The 18,732-nt window shown below is 40.6% G+C and overlaps 1 protein-coding gene across 1 annotated transcript in view; it reads right to left on the bottom strand.

Annotated features, from left to right (window-relative positions):
- DNAH9 (dynein axonemal heavy chain 9) overlaps window positions 1-18,732 on the bottom strand; it is a 213,611-nt gene that overhangs the window by 36,416 nt on the left and 158,463 nt on the right. The window contains exons 60-62 of the mRNA XM_062592116.1: window positions 17,070-17,263; window positions 12,781-12,929; window positions 9,360-9,487 (exon numbers count right to left, since the gene is read on the bottom strand). Coding sequence (XP_062448100.1) covers window positions 9,360-9,487; window positions 12,781-12,929; window positions 17,070-17,263 — 471 coding nt within the window. The remainder of the gene's footprint in view (window positions 1-9,359; window positions 9,488-12,780; window positions 12,930-17,069; window positions 17,264-18,732) is intronic.

The following is an 18,732-nucleotide window of genomic DNA, read 5'->3' as shown; positions in this document are numbered from 1 at the left end:
GTCAGGCCCTTTCTCCAGCCTGTCAGGCTCCCTCTGAATGGCAGCACAACTATATAGTCTATAAACCACTCCTCTTAGTCTTATGTCATCTGCACACTTGCTGTGAGTACATTCAATTCCATCATCTAGGTCATTAACAAAACTGTTAAACAGTATTGGATGCAGTATTGATGCACTGAGGACACCACTACTGTATGTCTTCAGCTGGACTTTGTGCCACTGATCACAATCTTTTCAGCCTGGCAGTTCATCATTCATTCTCACTGATTACTTACCTATCCCATACTTCATCAGCTTGTTTATCTGGATGTTACAGGAGACTGTCAAAAGTCTTACTGAAGTTAAAATAAACAACATCCACTGCTCTCCCTTCATCCACCAAGCCATCTTAACATCAACACGCAAGGCTATAAATTTGGTCAAACAAGATTTCTCTTTCATAAATACATACTAACTACTCCCTATCATTTTCTCATTCTTCCTATATTTGCAAATGGTTTCCAGGATTATTTGATCAATCACCTTTCCAGGGATGACGGTGAGGCTTATTGGCCTGTATTTCCCTAGATTTTCCTTCCTGCTTGTCTTGAAGATCAAAGTGATATTTGCTTTCTTCCACTCCTAAGGAACTTCTCTTATCCTCATGACCTTTCAGAGATAATCAAAAGATGCCTCACAATGGCATCATCCAAGACTCTCAGCTCTTATGGGCACATCCCATCAGGTCCCATAGACCTAGGTATGTCTAGTTTATTTAAATGTGCCCTACACCAATCCTCCTCCACTGTGGGTCATTCTTCCTTGCTCCAGTTGTTTCCATGGACCTCAGAGGCCTGAGATTCCTGAAAGTGAATCTTACCAGTACAAAGTGAAACAAAGAAGGCATTCTGTATTGGCATTTTCCATGTCCTTTGTTACCATGCCTTCTGCCTCATTCAGCAGTAGGCCTACATTTCCCCTAGTCTTCACTTTGCTGCTAACATATAATTGTAGAAACCTTTCCTGTTGACCTTCATGTCCCCCTCCCAGATTTAACTCCAGATGGACTTTGGCTTTCCTCACAACATCCCTGCATGCTTGGACACTGTCTCTGGATCCTCCCAGGTCGCCTGACCTTGTGTCCACCTCTTGTGTGCTTCTTCTCATACTTGAGTTGAGCCAGGAGTTCCTTGTTCATCTGTGCAGGCTTCCTGACAGCACTGCTTGACTTCCTGCACGTCAGGACGGACCGTTCTTGAGCACGCAGCAGCTGATCTTTTGAAATCACCCAGTGCTCCTGGACCCTCTCTTGTCTCCAGGACGTTCTCCTATGACATTCTTCCAAACAGATCCCTGAACAGACCAAAGGCGGCTCTCCTCAAATCCACGGTTGCAAGCCTTCTATTTGCCTTGTTCCCTCTAGGCAGGATCCTGAAATCCACCACCTCCTGGTCACTGCAGCCAAGGCTGCTGACCACCTTCACATGCCTGACCAGGCCTTCCTTCTATGTGTTTGTCCTCCTGGTGCAGTAGAGCACCTCCTGTCGTTGTCTCCTTGATGACCCATGTCAGCAGGTTATCATCAGTGCAGTCTAGAAATTCCCGGACTGCGTGTGACCTGCTGTGCTGTCCGCTCAACAGCTATCAGGGTAGTTAAAGGTCCCCATGAGGACCAAGACCTACAAACGTGAGGCTTCTTCTGGTTGTCTGAAGAAGGCGACATCTTCTTCCTGACCCTGTGTTCTGTAGCACACACTCACTGCAAAGTCACCAGTGTTGGTCTGCCACTCTAATCCTAACCTATATGCTCTTAACTGGCCCATCATCTGTCCCAGGCAGAGCTCCACTCCTGCTGATCTTTCACATAAAGGGCTTCTCTCTCTCCTTGCCTTCCCAGTCTGTCCTTCCTAAAGAGCCTATATCCACCTATTGCAGTTCTCCAGTCATGTGAGATATCCCACTACGTCTCTGTGATCCTAATGAGATCATGCCCTGCAACTGCATGCAGACCTCAAGTTCCTCAATGAAGCCGAATATGAGCCCTACCAAGGCAAATAAGTTTGTAAGGACATGCCATCCAGATAGATAGTTGAGGTAAGAGATTTTTCTCTCCAAGCTTCAGGTGTCAAAATGTTCAGTGTTTATGCAATCAGTTGGTTACCTTGGCCTCTAGAATAGAAGATCCTTCAGCAAGGATCCTTGCTACACAGAACAGGTGTATAAGGCAGGTGATATGATTCATTCTCTAGGTGCCCACAACTACTGATAGGAACTCAGCTTATAACAATTCTATCATTTAAATAGTGTTTACTCTGCCCCCACATTGCCTAATGTTTGTGCTACTATCTCTCCTTTGAATTCCTATGTTAACATTATGTATTTTCATTCATTTACAGAAGCATACACTATGATACTAACTGCTTACAAAACTATGACAGCACAAAAGATAGGAAATAAGACATACAACAACCATGACAAGACTCCACCAATAAAGTTATTAAACACCATCTCAAAAGCTGTTAGGGCTTTGTCACCATACCTCCGGGAAGGCTGTTCCAGAACTTTATTCCTTAGACATCCAGCTTTCCACTTCCAGCCCATACCTGCTGTTTATGTGGCAGTATTGTCTTCTACCTTAAGAAGCCTTTTTTCCCTTTGCTATTAGTCCTGAGTACATGACCATGTACTCTGCATTATTACATTTTATCCTATTTCTACTACTTTGGCCCTATAGGCTTCTGCAGTCTTCTAGTATCACATTTTAATCTTCCTCTCTATCAGTGACACCTCTCTCAATAATGTGTCAGTGCAAAGCCAATAGCACACACATATTTTTAGAGCCAACACCATTTTTTAAGACTAGCTTCATGACTGTTCTTCAGGAATTTTACAAGCAACGTTCAACTTCTGTAGCTTCCCTAATACATTCTTGTGTGGCACTGTCTATATAGTTTTACTACAGACCACAGAACTAGAGCTGCTGTATTTTCTCTAAAACTTCGGTTACCTTCACAATTGGTTATTCTCTAGTCAGATGATACCCTCTGAGTCTACAGATTTATTACAGAGACTTGCAATGGACTTGCAATTTATTTTACCAGTACTTTAACATTCTGTGATACAGATTATCTGGCCATTTGAGTTGAGCATATTATGCTCTTTGATCTGATTTTCCTTCTACTTTTAACAAATCTTGTTTTCAACAAAGGTATGTTTGTGTGCGTATTTTGAACACACACGCTGTTTCAAACAGCCAGCCCTCAAGGACCTTCCAGCTTTTAAGGAGAGCTGGCATTGAGACTCTCACAGCCAAAATATTCTAGACAGGGATCAAAGAATCACAACCACAACAAGCAACTTAGGTAAAATGCTGTTATAGGAACGGCACAGGCCTGTCTGCTGGGCTTAAAGGTTGGCAGCAGGACTTATCTTTCACCTAGCTGTACCATGGAAGGTGAGAGATTACTGAACTGTGAAGAGTGTTTTTACAAAGATGGAAAGATCTTTACATTAGGAATCCTCCTTGCAAAATTAGCTGCAGAGCTGAATCCTCAGTTCAGTGAATCCTAGTGATGATACCTGTCTGCTGCTTACCTTCAAGGCTACAGAACATGTCACAAGTGATGACTTGACAATTATCTCTACATCCCTTTTAAAACTGAATTCTATCCCTTCAAATTAATTGAAAGCTATGGAGAGAAGGGTGTGCCTGCAGTGTGTGTGCAACTTCGTGCACATACAACACACCAAGGTCCTACAGCACTGCATTCCTCTTCTATCCTGTCCTAGAATAAGGCCTTAGTTTGGACTACTTTTCTATCATTTCATCACCAAAGAGACAGCTGGGTAGATGAGAAATACACAGGAATCAACAGGAGGCCCAAACTTTTGGGCCCTGGAAAGCCCCATCAGACCATCCTGCAGAGCTTAGATGCCAGAACCACAAGGCAGGTATGAGAGTTGGGATCTTCACATTGCATATTTCTATCAGGCAGTCACACTGCTGTAGCTGCTGGGCACCCCTCACATATTTCAGAGAAATTCAAGAGAGAGAGCAAGTTACATAAATATTCAGTCTGACCGTTAATTCTTCTCCTGCTTGAATGTTCCTTTTATGTGACCCCAGGACCTCCAGGTCTCCACACTTAAACTGGTAAGAGATACTCCTCCTAAGAATGCTCATATTGTGACTCTGTGCATCTATCTCACGCATAAAAAGCCTGCATAAACCAACAGGATGGGAAGCGCTTTTCATTCATTGTCAGCACCTTACAAATTCCCTTACAGATTTCCTTACGAATGAAATATCTAAAACCTTTGTGAAAAGAGCTAGTTTCCATCAGCCAAATGCTTCTACACAACTCCAACTCATGTCTTGAAAAGAAAGAAGAAAGTTCCGTTTTGCTTAGGGCAGAAGGAATATATATCACTTGGAAACTCTTGAAAAGGGAGCCAGTTTTCTCACTGAATGACTCCCAGACTATTCCACAGCTTGTGACATCGCAGAGCCTGCATTTCTCCAAACCCTATCAGAAAGAATCAAAAAAAAAAAAAAAAACTGTTAAAAATTTCTTCTGATCTGAGAGAAACATTAAGAGATGTGTGGTGGGGGGCAAGAAATGGGATACTAATATGTGCATTTACTCACATTTGTATTTTTTCTGAGGATTTTCATGAATTTTCAAGGGGCAAGAGAGGGGGATCCTATGTCTGAAAAAGACTGATATAAAAGCAACTTCCCACCCTTATTTTGCACCTCAGTTCTTTGTCACGGAAATGATGACCATTTGAAGAGCAGCCCTTCACTTGTGAGCTAATCAGAGACTGATCTTTTGCAGCCTGCTGCCTGCTGAAGACTAGCAGAGAGCTACAGCACAAGATCACAGTAAAACTGGTCAGGAGATTTCTGACAGATCTTTTCTTAGACAGATGTCCATCCATCAAAGCTGAAACCAGCATGACAAAGGTTGGCTTCTGTGACTTGTTTCTGTTTCCATTTTCTTTTCCTTAAGACATTCTGAAATGGTCAAATGCTCTGCACTGATATTTGCAGCATAAAGAAAATCCTGCTGTTCCCCTTCCCACAACCATTTTGCTGAGAAGTGGGAGGTAATGAGAGGAAAACTAAAAAAAAAAAAAAAGGATAAAAAATGTAAAAAATCAAAAAGCAGCAAACGTAACAAACATTCTGACTGCTGCAGAAGAGGGCAACAGGTCATGTAGCAACTATGATTCCTGGAGATGTTTTGTGCAGCTGATTTTCATTCATAGGACTTAAACATTTTCAAGAGTGGGGTCTGTTGGCAACCCCACGTGCTCCTCAGGTTCCCTGGCATACCTAAGCCCTCCCAGCTAGCTGGTACAGATGAGACCACTGCTGTCCAGTCTGACTACAGGTTTAAAAACTGTTCGCATAGCTTCAATGCCAGTTTTTTCTGTAGGTAATGCAGCTGTAATGATCTCTTGTAATGATCAATTAATATGCAGGTATTGTGTAGCAGCTTCATGGACTCAAGTCCGTAGGAACTTCATGGATCAGTTCAAGTCCATAGGAAAACATGTTGCCCAGGGTCACTGGTTGAAAAAGCCCTGGTTTGGCCTGCTGGTTATCTGTAAGTCATACTATGCATTTTGACAGCCCCTCAGCTAACATACTTTCTCCTTAAGTCTTCTACTTAAGGGTGTGGACAGTGTAGTAACAAAAAAAAAAGGAGGTTATCTAAACGACAGGGCCTAAAATCTCCTGCCCCTGAAAAAAATCTTGAGAAAAATGTGGTTTTGTGTTCATGCAAAAAAACTAAATGAATAAAAACAAATCTAAAGCTTTCTTCAGACTTCAGGATTAGTTTCATTGTCCATTCCAACACAATTATCCATTGTTCATTTCATTATCTTACCTCCTCAGAAGACCCCCTCCCCCATCAATTGTACAAATACTTCAAATTACATTTGACAGATGATGTTGGAAGCTCGATGTCAATTGGCTAGAGGGTGTCCCTGTTTAACATGAAGGTACTAGATGTAAATTTCATGCGCTTCTTAGGGCCAGAAAAGTCCATTTTAAACCCCTCCAAATCTATGAACTATTCTATGAACCCAGAGGCTGATCTCGACATTACATGGATTTTGGTGGAGCTTAAAGATCAGCCTCAACTCTTCAAGGTCGACAAACAATTCAGAAAAGAACAGCTGCTGGGTTTGTACTGTGGTTCTTCTCTGTGGCTCTCATGTAATATTTTTTCCTTCAGCCAAGTGCACTCTTGCCATGGAGGAGTTCCTATTTTTTGATGATTTGTAGAGAATGTTTTCTATCCATGGTCTTTATTCTCTCATGATCTGTCTCATCAAGCAGTATAAGTGTAGGTACTGTTTTCACAAGGGACTGGAGCCTAGAGAAGCTGAAGATGCAAGGCATGTGATAACACTGATGCTAGAGAAGCAAGAACCTACACTGGTCACACTCTGCCAGAGTAAGTCAAGTCTCATCTTTCCATAATAATGAGTGACTGGGTGTTTTCTGCTTTTCTGTCTTGTAAAATTATATCATGACAATCTTGATTTTCAGTGTGAGCCAGAAAACTTTTGAGTTTCCTGGGGAGATACAGATGTTTAACTTGCCTCCTACAGTACTGGGATGGGAACACTAGGAGGTCAACACATTTCAGAAGGAACCAGTCATAGGGCAGCCCCTTCCTGACAACAGTGGTCTTGCTGACATAATGTCATAAGGATTTCCTAAGTGTTTCCATATTCTTAACAACTAATTCCCACAAACCTAATTCTCCAACTTATTATCATACAAAGCACTTCACTGTCATTTTTTCTGGTTCCAAGCAAAGGCCAGCAATAAACTACATGCACAAAAGTCATTTAGGTAATCATAATAAAGTGTTTATCTTGGATAAAGCATGTAGGGGTTGATATAAGATAGCAAACTCAGCGGACAAAAGGGAAGTTCTACTTTATGTGAGCCAAGGAGTTGTTAAGTGGCTAGAAAAGCACAGACCTCACCTGATCCTAACAGCTGTTTTTGTCTCCTCAAAAACAAATAGGAAGCCTGGGTATAATGGTTCTATAGGTGAGATACAAACTCCAAATAATGATTTCAATTAACCTGAGCAAATTACACTGGCATGCCTGTTGAGATCTGCTCTGTCTTCTTTTTTATAATACATACAATGATTCACAAATTCTGAGACACTTGTGTACACTGAGTTGTCGGTGTCATTCTAGGTCCTGTGTAACTGATCTAGAAACACCCTTGAACTTGCCTGATCTTGCCAAATGAACCTCCACATGACAAATATTCACTGTGATTCAACTATGACTGCCATGACAGAAGACTCCTTCGCAAAGACTCCTTTAACTCTTTTGACTTTGAGAAGACTCATTTGACAGAAGACTCTTACCCATAAACTCCTGCTGAGAAGAATTTGGATATTGATTTTAGCAATACCTGGAGGGGTCAGAGTTTCAAGGTTGTACAAATGGTTTGTACAATTTGTTAAATAAAAAGAGAAGGGAGGTTCCAGAGGATAATATCATTAGCACCTCATGCCTGGATGAGGCTGGTCTCTCTCATTTTACATAAAGCTTCAGTGAGCATGGCCTTTGGAAAGATATGGGAGATAGAATGAGGTAGAGTCTATAGTTGGCTTGGCCAATTTGGATGACAATTACGCTCCACTGCTTTGTTGTCATTCCATGTTCATAACAGAAACCAAATGCAGAAAGTGGACTGAGAGAAATGGAACTGACTGCCTCAAACATCCTATTTGATGTTTGCAAGGCTATCTGGAGGGTGAAGTGCTACTGAAGCACAAAACTAGCTCCTCATGGGACCCTAACTGCCTGGATTGCACAGAAGGTAAAAATATTGTAAAAACAAAAGAAGAAAAAGCTATGATCTCTTTTTTGAAACACAGTCTGGTCTATACTGCTTTCTTCTAAAACATGTGCAACATTGATCTAGAATATTTATTTGTACGAAGTTTCACTAGTTTTGTGACTACAGCAGAGAAAATCCTAGACTGCTAAGTGACTGTAATGAATCCCAACACTAGCATTTGGCAGCCATTGCTGTGACCACTGAGTTTACCCCTGTGCCATTTGCATCAAAAACTGCCAACAGCCAGCTGAATTAAATTCTGCTCTAAGCTCGCTGGGGAAGCAGCCTGTTCTTTTCCAGTGGAGATAGTCACACTTGGCAGGTGTTGCCAGAAAACTAGCTATATCAACCATCAAAATCATTCTTTCATAAAAATCTATTTCTGCAGCTCTTCTGATTAAACCATCAGAGTCCACTGAGATATCTTACTGATTACTTTGAGTACTAGATAGGATATTAATGGATAACATAAAAATACTTTCATCTCATATTACTCATTGGTACTGAAGCAACAGACATGGAAGCCAATGTTACTAACAGATCCTTTACAGGTATTAACCCCCATTACAGGAAAAAACACATTCACTTTGCATTACTGAATAGAGAAGATAGAGGCTGCATATTTTCCTCTTCACCATCTCAAAAGCAAATTCCAGTATCACAACTATCTGTTTTAAGAGTTATTGAAAGGCTTAGAAGTTGTCTGCCTTGGATGTAGCTTGCAATAACAGTAAGAAGGAAGAACACAATAGCAATACCATTTAAATTAAATACAAAACAGGCCCTAATTAGGCTCAGATCAGGACTGCAAGCACTGTTTTAATCTGATCTTTATCCAAACAACTCAGTGATAGTAAATGCCTATAAAAGTCACATCAAGGAAATTAAAGGGATTCTCAGAGACCTGTCATTAGAGCTGTCATCAGTGACTGCAAATAAGGAAACTAAGGCACTGACTGAATAAGTGACTCTAGAGAGCACTTCACAAGGAAAGAATTCCCCTCACACTTCAAAAGACTTGAAAACATTTTGTCAATTTATGAGAGCATCACACATTTACATTTTGGGATGTACCACCATAAAAGAATCAGCATCACTATAGATAGCCTCTGAATTTCCTATAGCATCAAGCACATTCTCAGTCACTTATTTAAATCCTTAACACATTTTTTTTGTGGTAGAAAGAACAAAGCCCTTTATTTATTCACAGAGCTGATAAAAGCACAGGCAGGTATAGACCAACCTTTCCTCAGATGACTCCCCCTGTAACTGTACATGTACAGAGAGCGCTAACAGCAAGAAAACCAAGAAGATTGAGTCCTGTAAAAGTGGTTGATGGTGGCCACGAACAGTTAGAAAGTGTTGATGTTGAACATGCAGATAATACATTGTCCCATCCCTCATCAGAAAAGAATGATATCCTGCCCTTACTAATTTGATCAGCATCAAGTAACCCGGGAGAATTACAGCATTATTTCCAAAGACATCATACCTGAAGGATAACCCAGTGACCCTCCTTTGCAGCCAGATCTAGAGCTTGTTCTGCAACTACCTCTTGACCTTGTCCAAGGGAAACATTGTGGAAATTCCTGTTGTCAAATGTATAACCAAGTTTCCTGCCTAAAAGAAAAAAAAAAAAGAAAAAAGAAAAAAAAGAAAAAACCATTCAGCACTTTTTTTTTTCCTGGAATTGCATGCAGCATAGCTGAGCTCACACAGCAGCAGCAAGGCAGAGTTCAGCCTTATCAAAAATCCTCACTGAAAAGCTATCACACTTCTTATAATAGTTATCTTGTTTCTCACATACTCTTTGCCAAAGCATTGAAATCAGCACTGGCTTCTTCCAAACTACTTTTAATTGCAGAATGACATCAGCACAAAGGTACATTATTACAAAGTGCCTCTTGCTTAAAGAACATTATTCCCCTGCAACCTTGTATAAAAATATATTTTAAAATTACAGGAAATTAAAATAATTTCCTGCTGATTAAACAGGCTTTGAAGATGATGTTATTCAGTGGGGAAATGCACCCTGTCAGTACATACTAGAACTAGCAGTAAGGTTAAGAGTCCATTTGGTTTGAAAAGGCAGCTGAAATGAAATCTGTTTGAGCTTCTTGCGGCCTAGACCAAGGAGTCCCAGGTTTCTTTAATCTAGAGGTCAGTCCTCCAGATTTCTTATGGGTTATCATGGCTGGTGAGGGCTTGGCATGTGAGGTGATGGCACTGGGCACACCATAAGGTGTGTGAAAAGGCCAGTAGTAGGTGGGATGCAGCAGAACCCACGTGAAAGACCTGCCAAACCACTGCAGACCATCTCTTACAGTGTCACAGACCAGTGGTCCAAAGAGTACAATCTGGGAACCTCAACACCTACCTCCTTTACCATCCTTGTGCATCCTGCTCTGCAGGAAGGATGGTATCTGTTTAGTGTTTCTTCATCTTGTACGTGATACTTCTCTGAACTCCCTCAGTTCTCCCATAGCACCCCAGTGACTCAGATCTTTTAAGTGAATAGGCCTAAAAATCCCTTGTTTTGTTCTCTGAAATTCTCTCTCACCCACAGAGGATACCAGTTTCTCCTTATCCCATAGGCAAAGTGATTGCCCAGAGCATTCAGTCTCTGCTGTGTGTTGCAGTCTGTGCTGTTGCAGGGAAACACTGACAAATATCCATGCTAGCAATGCGCACCTTAGGATGTGTTCAGTACAACCAGGGAGTCTATAAACACGACCCCATATGCTGATCCCTTAGGACTGCCGGCGCATATCTCTTCAAGCTGATTTACGTTGATAGAGACAGTACACCTCTTTGGCTTACCTCCTTGGTTTCATTCTGCTTCTTACAAAAGCAGACCAGTTTGACAGTGAAACGAGGAAAAAAGTTGTCTAGAAAGTCTTAAAATTCAGCCTTTAGTACAAGACTGGAAATAGATGGCCATAAGTAAAGCACACATCCAAACCTTTCCAGTTGCTCAGGCTCTCCACCTAGCCTTACTACAGCAAACCCTCATAGTTATGTGTTGAGATTCAGCCTTCCACATATTAAAAAAGAATTTCCGGTTTCCATTCGCACCGTCCCTGGTGTGTATCAGCACCGAGAGCTGCTGATCAAGTCCTCCTAGAGCAACACTGCCTTTAGGCAGTTATTTTTGAGAATCCTCTCAAAAATTGCTGGAACAAATTTACAGAAGGCCTGTAGATGGACGTTCAGTCTGCACCACCTACATCACCAAATAATCTACCAGCCTTCCTTCTTGCTGGCTCGGACAGGAGAGGGAACTGTGCAGAGAGGCTCCTCTCAGCAGTGGGAGACACTGTATTTGCTGTAAGGTCTTCACTATGTTGCAAAGGGAGAGGACTAGGAGAGGCCCCAGGAGAGGGCTGCATCTGGAAGAAGTTGTCTTCCATTTGCAAGAAATATCTAGTCAGACTTGCACTTCAGTAAAACCTAATGAAGGACACAGAAAATGCTTAATAATGAATCGGCACCACATCCCAGCAAGATAGGCTTAAGATCAGTACAGCTGCAATGAAGCAATGGCTTCAGTTCATTAGATTTTTGCACCATTACTGATTGTAAATTTTCTGGCTGACTAAAACCAGGTGCTCAACTGCACAAGTTTTTAGAATTTCAGTTAAATGAATCATAGTTAGATACCAGTGTTTCACTTCCCATACAAGAAAATAACAGAGTGAGAGACAGGATCACTAACTTGTCTCCAAAGGGAAGCCAGGAACATGACATTACTCTCCGCAGGGTCCATTAAATCCCACTTTCCTCCAGTTCACAATAATACGACCTGATATCAGGGTAGGAAGAGCACAAAACACAAACACAGGATCCAACAGAACACAAGAGCACAGCTCCACGCAGCCAAGAACTGCTGTCTGTCATGGAGCTCGGGCTGCATAAGGTTTGAACATCTTTGAAAGCTGTTTGTGTGAATGTGGAACAGGACAGACTCTAGAACTATCTTAAGGTGACCTAGAAGGTGCACCACATAGAGAAGAAGAAATACACAGCTTCACAAAGAAGTGTTCAGCCACCACTCCCCTGAACGATAGCTTAGTTCAGCCTGGTTCCTCAGCTGGGGCTGCCAACTCTGCTGAGCACAACAGTGATCTGGAGCAGCCCTAAAGCAGTACCCAAAGGCTTTTGGCCCCCCTGCTGTATACAGTCTTGAAAGAACTGACTGCAGTGACCTCAGTTCAGCAGTGGTACAGTCAGAAGTGTAATGGAGAGATCTTATTTCCTAATCTACTGCAACTGCCACATCCAGGCTGAAAAAAAGTATTTCTTCCACAGTAAAGCTGAGAGTCAGAGCAAAATTCTCCATGCTGGCAGCTTTAGAGACCAGATACTGACAACAGTAATTGATGCACCATGGAAAACACTGACTTCTCAAATACAGCACCCTTCAAGGAGCCCCTGTGGCTCTGAAGGCAGCTGATTGTATTACATCTGACTGTCCACACTATAAACAACTCAGGAAGGATGAGATTAAAACCTGGAAACTCTGTGCCTAACCAGCAGAGTGTTATAGAGAGTTGTTGTTTATTTTTATCTGACAGCATATTAGATACCTCTGATGTAAATTATAGGTTGTGAACAAGACCAGCTCAAAAAGCATGGCAGTGTGAGCCCCACTGGGAATCTGGGCAATGCAGAAAAGAGAGAAGCTTGAGTTAAACTTTAGATGAAAATCCAAAACCCTTAAATGAAAAAAGAAAAGAAAAAAACAGTATGAAACAATCATATCTTCTCACAATTATCTCTTTTTACCAGATTGCTCCATTATCTATAGAGGGATTAGGGGAAAAGAAAAAAAAATGTAGGAATGTCATGGTAAGATATTTATACAGAAGATAAAAAGCAATACTGTGGTATGCCTAGAAACATGATTTATTTACCTTGTTTCTCCACATCCTTCAGTGGGTCGACCCCTGGGGACAAAATAAAAAACATTGGGGTTGCAGGTCCTGATTCCTCAAAGGATGTTGCAAAATCCATGGATCTCCCTATTACATATTTATTGCCAAGTTTTTCTTCCACAAAATCTCTGTGAGAAATAAAAATAACTTTGCCAGTCTGTTATTGTTCAGAAAAGATAGATTTCCCCCCACAAACAATCAGTTAATTAGTTTTGATTTTCCTGATTCAAACAAATGAGAAACTTCATAAAAAATTAGCTTGATCTGCAGGCTGGACTTTAGGAACTATCAATCAGTAGCAGTGGTTGACATCTTCTACAGGTGTAAAAGGACATGTGGCATACTAATATCTCATGAATATGAGAATGCAAAAAGGGAAGAAACTGATACCTACCAGCTCTACACTGTGCTCAGAGGTTCAGCACAAGCACTAACTTATTTCTGACAAACGTAACTCAGGAGAGGAGAAATAGTTAATTTAATGTATAGAAAACTGCAGTGTACTTTGTAATCCATACAGCCTTTGAGAGGCAACAGGCTTCCTTTAAATTTATTGCCAAAAGCCACAAAAAGTCTGGATGATTTACAAAATGACTTTGTTCTGGAAAGATAAAAGGGAAGAGCTCTAAGAATATCTAGTGCATTTAGTTTAGCCTCCGCATGAGAGTCACAAGAAAAAATACAACTGAGTGAACAGGAAAAATTCCATCTCTATAGCAGCTGTCTGAACAGAATACAATGTATGGAGAACTTCAGGCTGAATTTCTCTGAGGTGAGCTTAACAAAATCGCTAGTTTAGGGGGAAAAAGGATATAGTGAACATTGATTCAGAGGTAGGAACATTATATTCAAATCCCAGGAATGAGCAAAGACACATGATTCAGGCCTTTTGAAAAACTCAGGGGAAGAAGGACATTAACCATTTTTTAACTGGTGGATGATATCGGAACATTGCAGCCGAATTCCTTCAAAGAGAGCTCAGTCTGCCTTGAGGAGTACTAAAAGGCAGCTGGAATAGAAAAGCCCAAGGAACTGAAGCAGAAAATGCTTCCACTTTGTTTCATACTTCTTTCAAGTACGCATTTTTCTGTTCTGGGTCAAGGTTTGCTAAAGAGTTGCTGGAAAGCTTCAGTCTACAAAATTTATGAAAGTCCACCAGATATGACGTCACAACATTCTTGTTCCGCATCAAGCCTCGGCTCCAAGAAATGATGTCTAGTAGATTCAGAAACAGAAGTAACATGACTTGGGGACTTTGAAATGGACCATGAGTGCACAAAAGGGGTGGAAAAGGGCTTAATCTGTATCTTTCAAATGAAGTGCTCAAGGAGTGGTCTGTAGGATATGTAGAAGGATTTAAGAAGTGGTGTCAAAAGAAAAGGCAAAATGCCTTATGAGACAAATAATGGGTTACAGTTCTTCCATGTTGATATGTAGCTAAGGCTGTCTGAGACCCATTATCTCAAGAGTCCATATACATGTCATAACCATGGCTAGAGGAGTCAGTTACCAGATTCCTCAGTCCTTCAGCATTGTTTCAAAGGTTTGTCCCTCAGGGCAGAAATACCAAGGCTTTTGGAAGAACTTGACCAAGGTCATGTTATACCCTGCTAGCTGATGCACTGAGTTTACCTCATCATGGATATGAAAGCAGGGAAGTACAAGGTGTTGCAGGAAGTCCCTTACTGATATTCTTTGATAAAACTGAACTACGAAATAGGTATTTACAAAGGAAAATCCTTCTTGAGGAAGTTATACCTCCTGCTGATGGATAGTGGAGCACTGCCTTTACATAAACTCTAAGGAACGAATCAGAGTGTTTTTCTCCTGCTGGCTCCCTAGGCCTAGGGAATAAAACAGCCCGTGCTGCTTTGGGGATTTGTTTACAAATGTAACTTCCAAGACAGGGAAATGTAAAAAATCTGCCCACACATGGAGGGAAGGTGGTGTCTATGCCATTTTAGACACTAAGGAGCATCCTAAAGCATCTGCATAGAGCTTGCACATATGACACAGGCCACACAGGAGACTTCCACCCTTCTGAACAGCAGCTGAAGATGAGGTAGGGATACTCTAAGGCACTAAAAATACCCCTAGTCATCTATGTTTAGGCTACTATATCACTCCTTGACTGCTTAAATGTACTCAAACATTTGGCGAGGTAGGAAGGTTAGGAACATACCTAGTGAAGTCCATCAATCATCAATAAGGTATTTAATGGGAGTAGATTTAACTGATACACAAAAGGAAGTCATCTTCGAGTTGAGAACTGAAAAACAACTTGCGGGATCCAAAGATGCCACAGAAAAAACTATCCAAAACTTGATGAATTTGTTAAGACACATGTGATCTTGAAACATCACTTGCTAAATGAATGACACTGAAGCTGAAGTCAATAAGATAAGAGCGCACAGCTCCACAGTGCTCTACAGGATCTCCCACTCTTTATATGGTCTGATAAAACAATTTTGAAAATGCTTAGGACAACTAGACGACTATTAGACTTCTGCTTTGTGGGTATCAGTATTAGGCTGTATTAGGCTCCATCCAAAGACATTTTTCCTGTCATACTAGCACTAGAGTACTAGATTTACCAACAGACATGAAAAGGACAGATGAAAAGGCTTTGGTGTTTTTCAAAGAGGTATCTCTTAGGAACAGTAAATTTCTTACCTAAAGGAACAGTTATAGCTAGTCTGTGAGCTGAAAAAAGGTTTAACAAGCAAGATACTTTCAAGGATGAACCAGGAAGTCAAAGGAATTTTTTACTGTCACTGTTACAACTAATAATTTCAAGCTTGCTTTTGGGATATGATATTTCCCTACACAAAAGCTCTTCTGAATTTTTGGGCCTCATTTCTGGCTATGTTGAAGTTCAAGAAGAATTTTAGTCACAAACATTTGCAAACTAAGTCTTGGGGAAGAAACTGTGAATGTTACTAGTTGCATACATTTCTGTTCTAATCTACTCCTAGAAAAGAAGCAAAACTTCCATTATCTAAATGTTCTTGTGCTAAAGAAAATCTTGACACGCCAGACCCTAAAAATATCTAAATAATCTTTTGAACTTGGATTTTCTTACTTTTTTTATAAAAGAGTAAGGAATTGAAACTTTATATTCAGTTATTTTAGGGCTGTAGGGTTACTTTGATTGAAAGGAATGGATTGAACCTGTTTAAATTAAAAATGCACTTGCAGAAACATATGAGATAATTTTTCTCAAACTAAATAACAACAGGAAAAACAATCTTTTCGGTTGACAGAACACATGGAGAATCGAGCCCCAAAAGAGTAACTAACAAAAAAGTAGATTATTATTATTATTATTGTATTTAAATTATTAAAATATAAGTATATTGATTATAACAAGACTTCATTCAAAATATTATCTCAATCTTTTGTGCATTATAAAGCATAAACAGAAATCTAGTTCACAGACTGAGCAGTACAATCTGCTATACACACACATATACACACACCAGATGGTGGAGCAATATAAACTATTTGAGAGGCAGTGGCTTGAGAGGTATAACAGAAATGTCAGATTGTAGCATACTAGGACAGAGAGGAAAAAAAACAAGCCCTAACAGAGCGAAAGACCTTTAGTTTCTCTTGTAATGAGCATATTGCTTTTGCATATCTTCATGAAGTTTAGATTCGCCTAGTTACCTTCATTACATAATTCATAGCTACAACTTTCAGAAACAGTATCGCATAAATTTTGTATTTTAGAAGGGAAAAAAATCGCCAACCACAACAGCTCTTCAAGATTTTCCTTTACTCCTGCCCTTTATTCCTGCACCTAAGGAACACAAGCCATAATCAGTCTAGTAACTAATATTGACCTTAAGAAATTCTAGAAGTTGTAGATTATAAAAAGATTCTAGCAGATATGTATAACACCTGCAAGATGATGTCCATTTCTGACTAGGCATTTCTGCTCCTCACTCTGTTCTCATTATACTACTTTCATCACGATTAGCAATATTTGAGTGAAATCGGTTCCAGGGGAGAAATCCTGATGAACAGGGCTCCCTAAGCAGGAAATTCCAATTAAATGAAGTGCGTTTACTGCACTGGAGAGTTAAGAGTTAAGAAATAATTTATTTGGCAGAGACTCCTTTATAGCAAAACATTTTGTAGTGCTCATACTCTACATTAAATATATGTAAACACATTTCTGCATTTCTTCTGTTTTCTAGAAAATACAGGTCCAAAGTCTCCTTAAAATCTACACTATTATAGAGACAGTAAAGAAGAGCCCTCACCTGACAGCATAAGTCATACGATCAGGTCGGATGGCTCTCATTATGCACAGTCGTTGCAGAGCTGACTTGTTCTTCCATTCCTGGGGGAATTTCTCCTTTTCAGGACACTCAGATTCAACAAATTTCTTCCATCGTTTTGCAGAGCCCTCAATGTCCCGATCCAGGTTCCTGAACTCCTCCATGGATGAGAGGGTCTGGAAAAATTCAGGAGCCATCTTTAGAACAACAATCCTAACATGCCCCTGAACAATTTTTCTAACATTACTAGTTGTTCATGTTTTGCTACACTGGAAGAATTATAGTTGGAGCCTGGAAACCAGAGCCAGAACCCAATCAAGATGAGAGAGCCCGTTCAGCTCTTCGCAGTTCTGCTGTCCGCATGTTGTCACAGGCACAGGAATCTGCTTGGGCCATTGCCAAGGCCACAGGAGCGTGTGACTGAGGAATATTTCGTACACGTGGAAGGTGTCTGCCTAAGTTTTCTGCAGGAGGAAAGCTGCACCTCTTCAGTCCCTCTCTACCTGTGTGCTTCATCCTACTTCACCACAAACGTATTCTGAACTGAAATGTTTCTCAAGGCTGCCCATAGATGTTAACTCTATAATCAAGTTGCATCACACTTTGCCTTCCCCTGATGCTCTTTCCCACCATCACTGCAACGACGTTCCTCAACCAGTGAGCCCACATACTACAACTAGGTGTTTTCACTTACAACATAATCACTACAACATGGGAGATTTGAAGGCATAATAGAAGAAAACACTCAGCATAGTCTATAATGCAGCTTTTCATAATCTAAAGCAGAAGGAAATCTGCTTTCTAGTTTAAAAGCTAGATTACAGAATCTCAGGTGGCAGGTACTTGCTATTGTTAGCTGTCTAGAAATTCCACATCTTGCATTTCTGAGATGTCTTCTGACAGAAGAGCACACTGTTGGCATTCCTGCAAGCTGCAGATCTGCAAATTCCTTGAGTTTCAACAAAAGCAAAAAGAACTGTGTAGCATAAATAACAACATTGAATGGTAAAAACTGCTTTTTGAAATGGCATGTTTAACGTTGCACCAAAACTGTTTTTCCAGAAACAGTTGTCCAAAACTGTTTTTCAAAGGTTTTTCACAGTTGAAATATTCATGTTCTTTTTCTTTACACATATGCAGTTTTTTTCTCTTTTCTTGTTCCTTTTTGCATACACCTCTCTATCTCCCTAGTCTTGTGCACACAGTCTGTGACACCACCACACTGAGATTTCACCATGCAGCCAGGGTGACCCCATGTCCCCAATATGCTGAAAGGCACAGAAGTACTTCTAGATATTACTATAGACGCTATTGCAACAAAGGAAGCCTTGTGTAAAGACATAGTTTCATCAATACTGCCACAAAGGTATAGATAAGAGCAGAGCACTTGTAGTACCACTTGATAGCTACAACACGGATTGGCTTGATTCGAAGCTGACCATCTCCAAGACAGAATCCCAAGGATCCTGAGAATTTCATGAAGAAGAGCATGAACACAGTAGTGATGCAACAAATGATGTTGTTTTTATGCATGGATTAGCCCTGACACATGGAGAAATTTCAGCAATAGAAGCACTTGCTCCAAAATCAATGCTACATCTCACTTTCTATGGTAAATCAGAAACCAGAGCACAGATTATAAGAA

The sequence above is a fragment of the Rhea pennata genome, chromosome 19 (genome assembly GCF_028389875.1).
Source record: "Rhea pennata isolate bPtePen1 chromosome 19, bPtePen1.pri, whole genome shotgun sequence".
Taxonomy (NCBI): Eukaryota; Metazoa; Chordata; class Aves; order Rheiformes; family Rheidae; genus Rhea; species Rhea pennata.
Note: the sequence above shows the minus strand (reverse complement) of the source record. Positions and strands in the feature narration are given on the sequence as shown.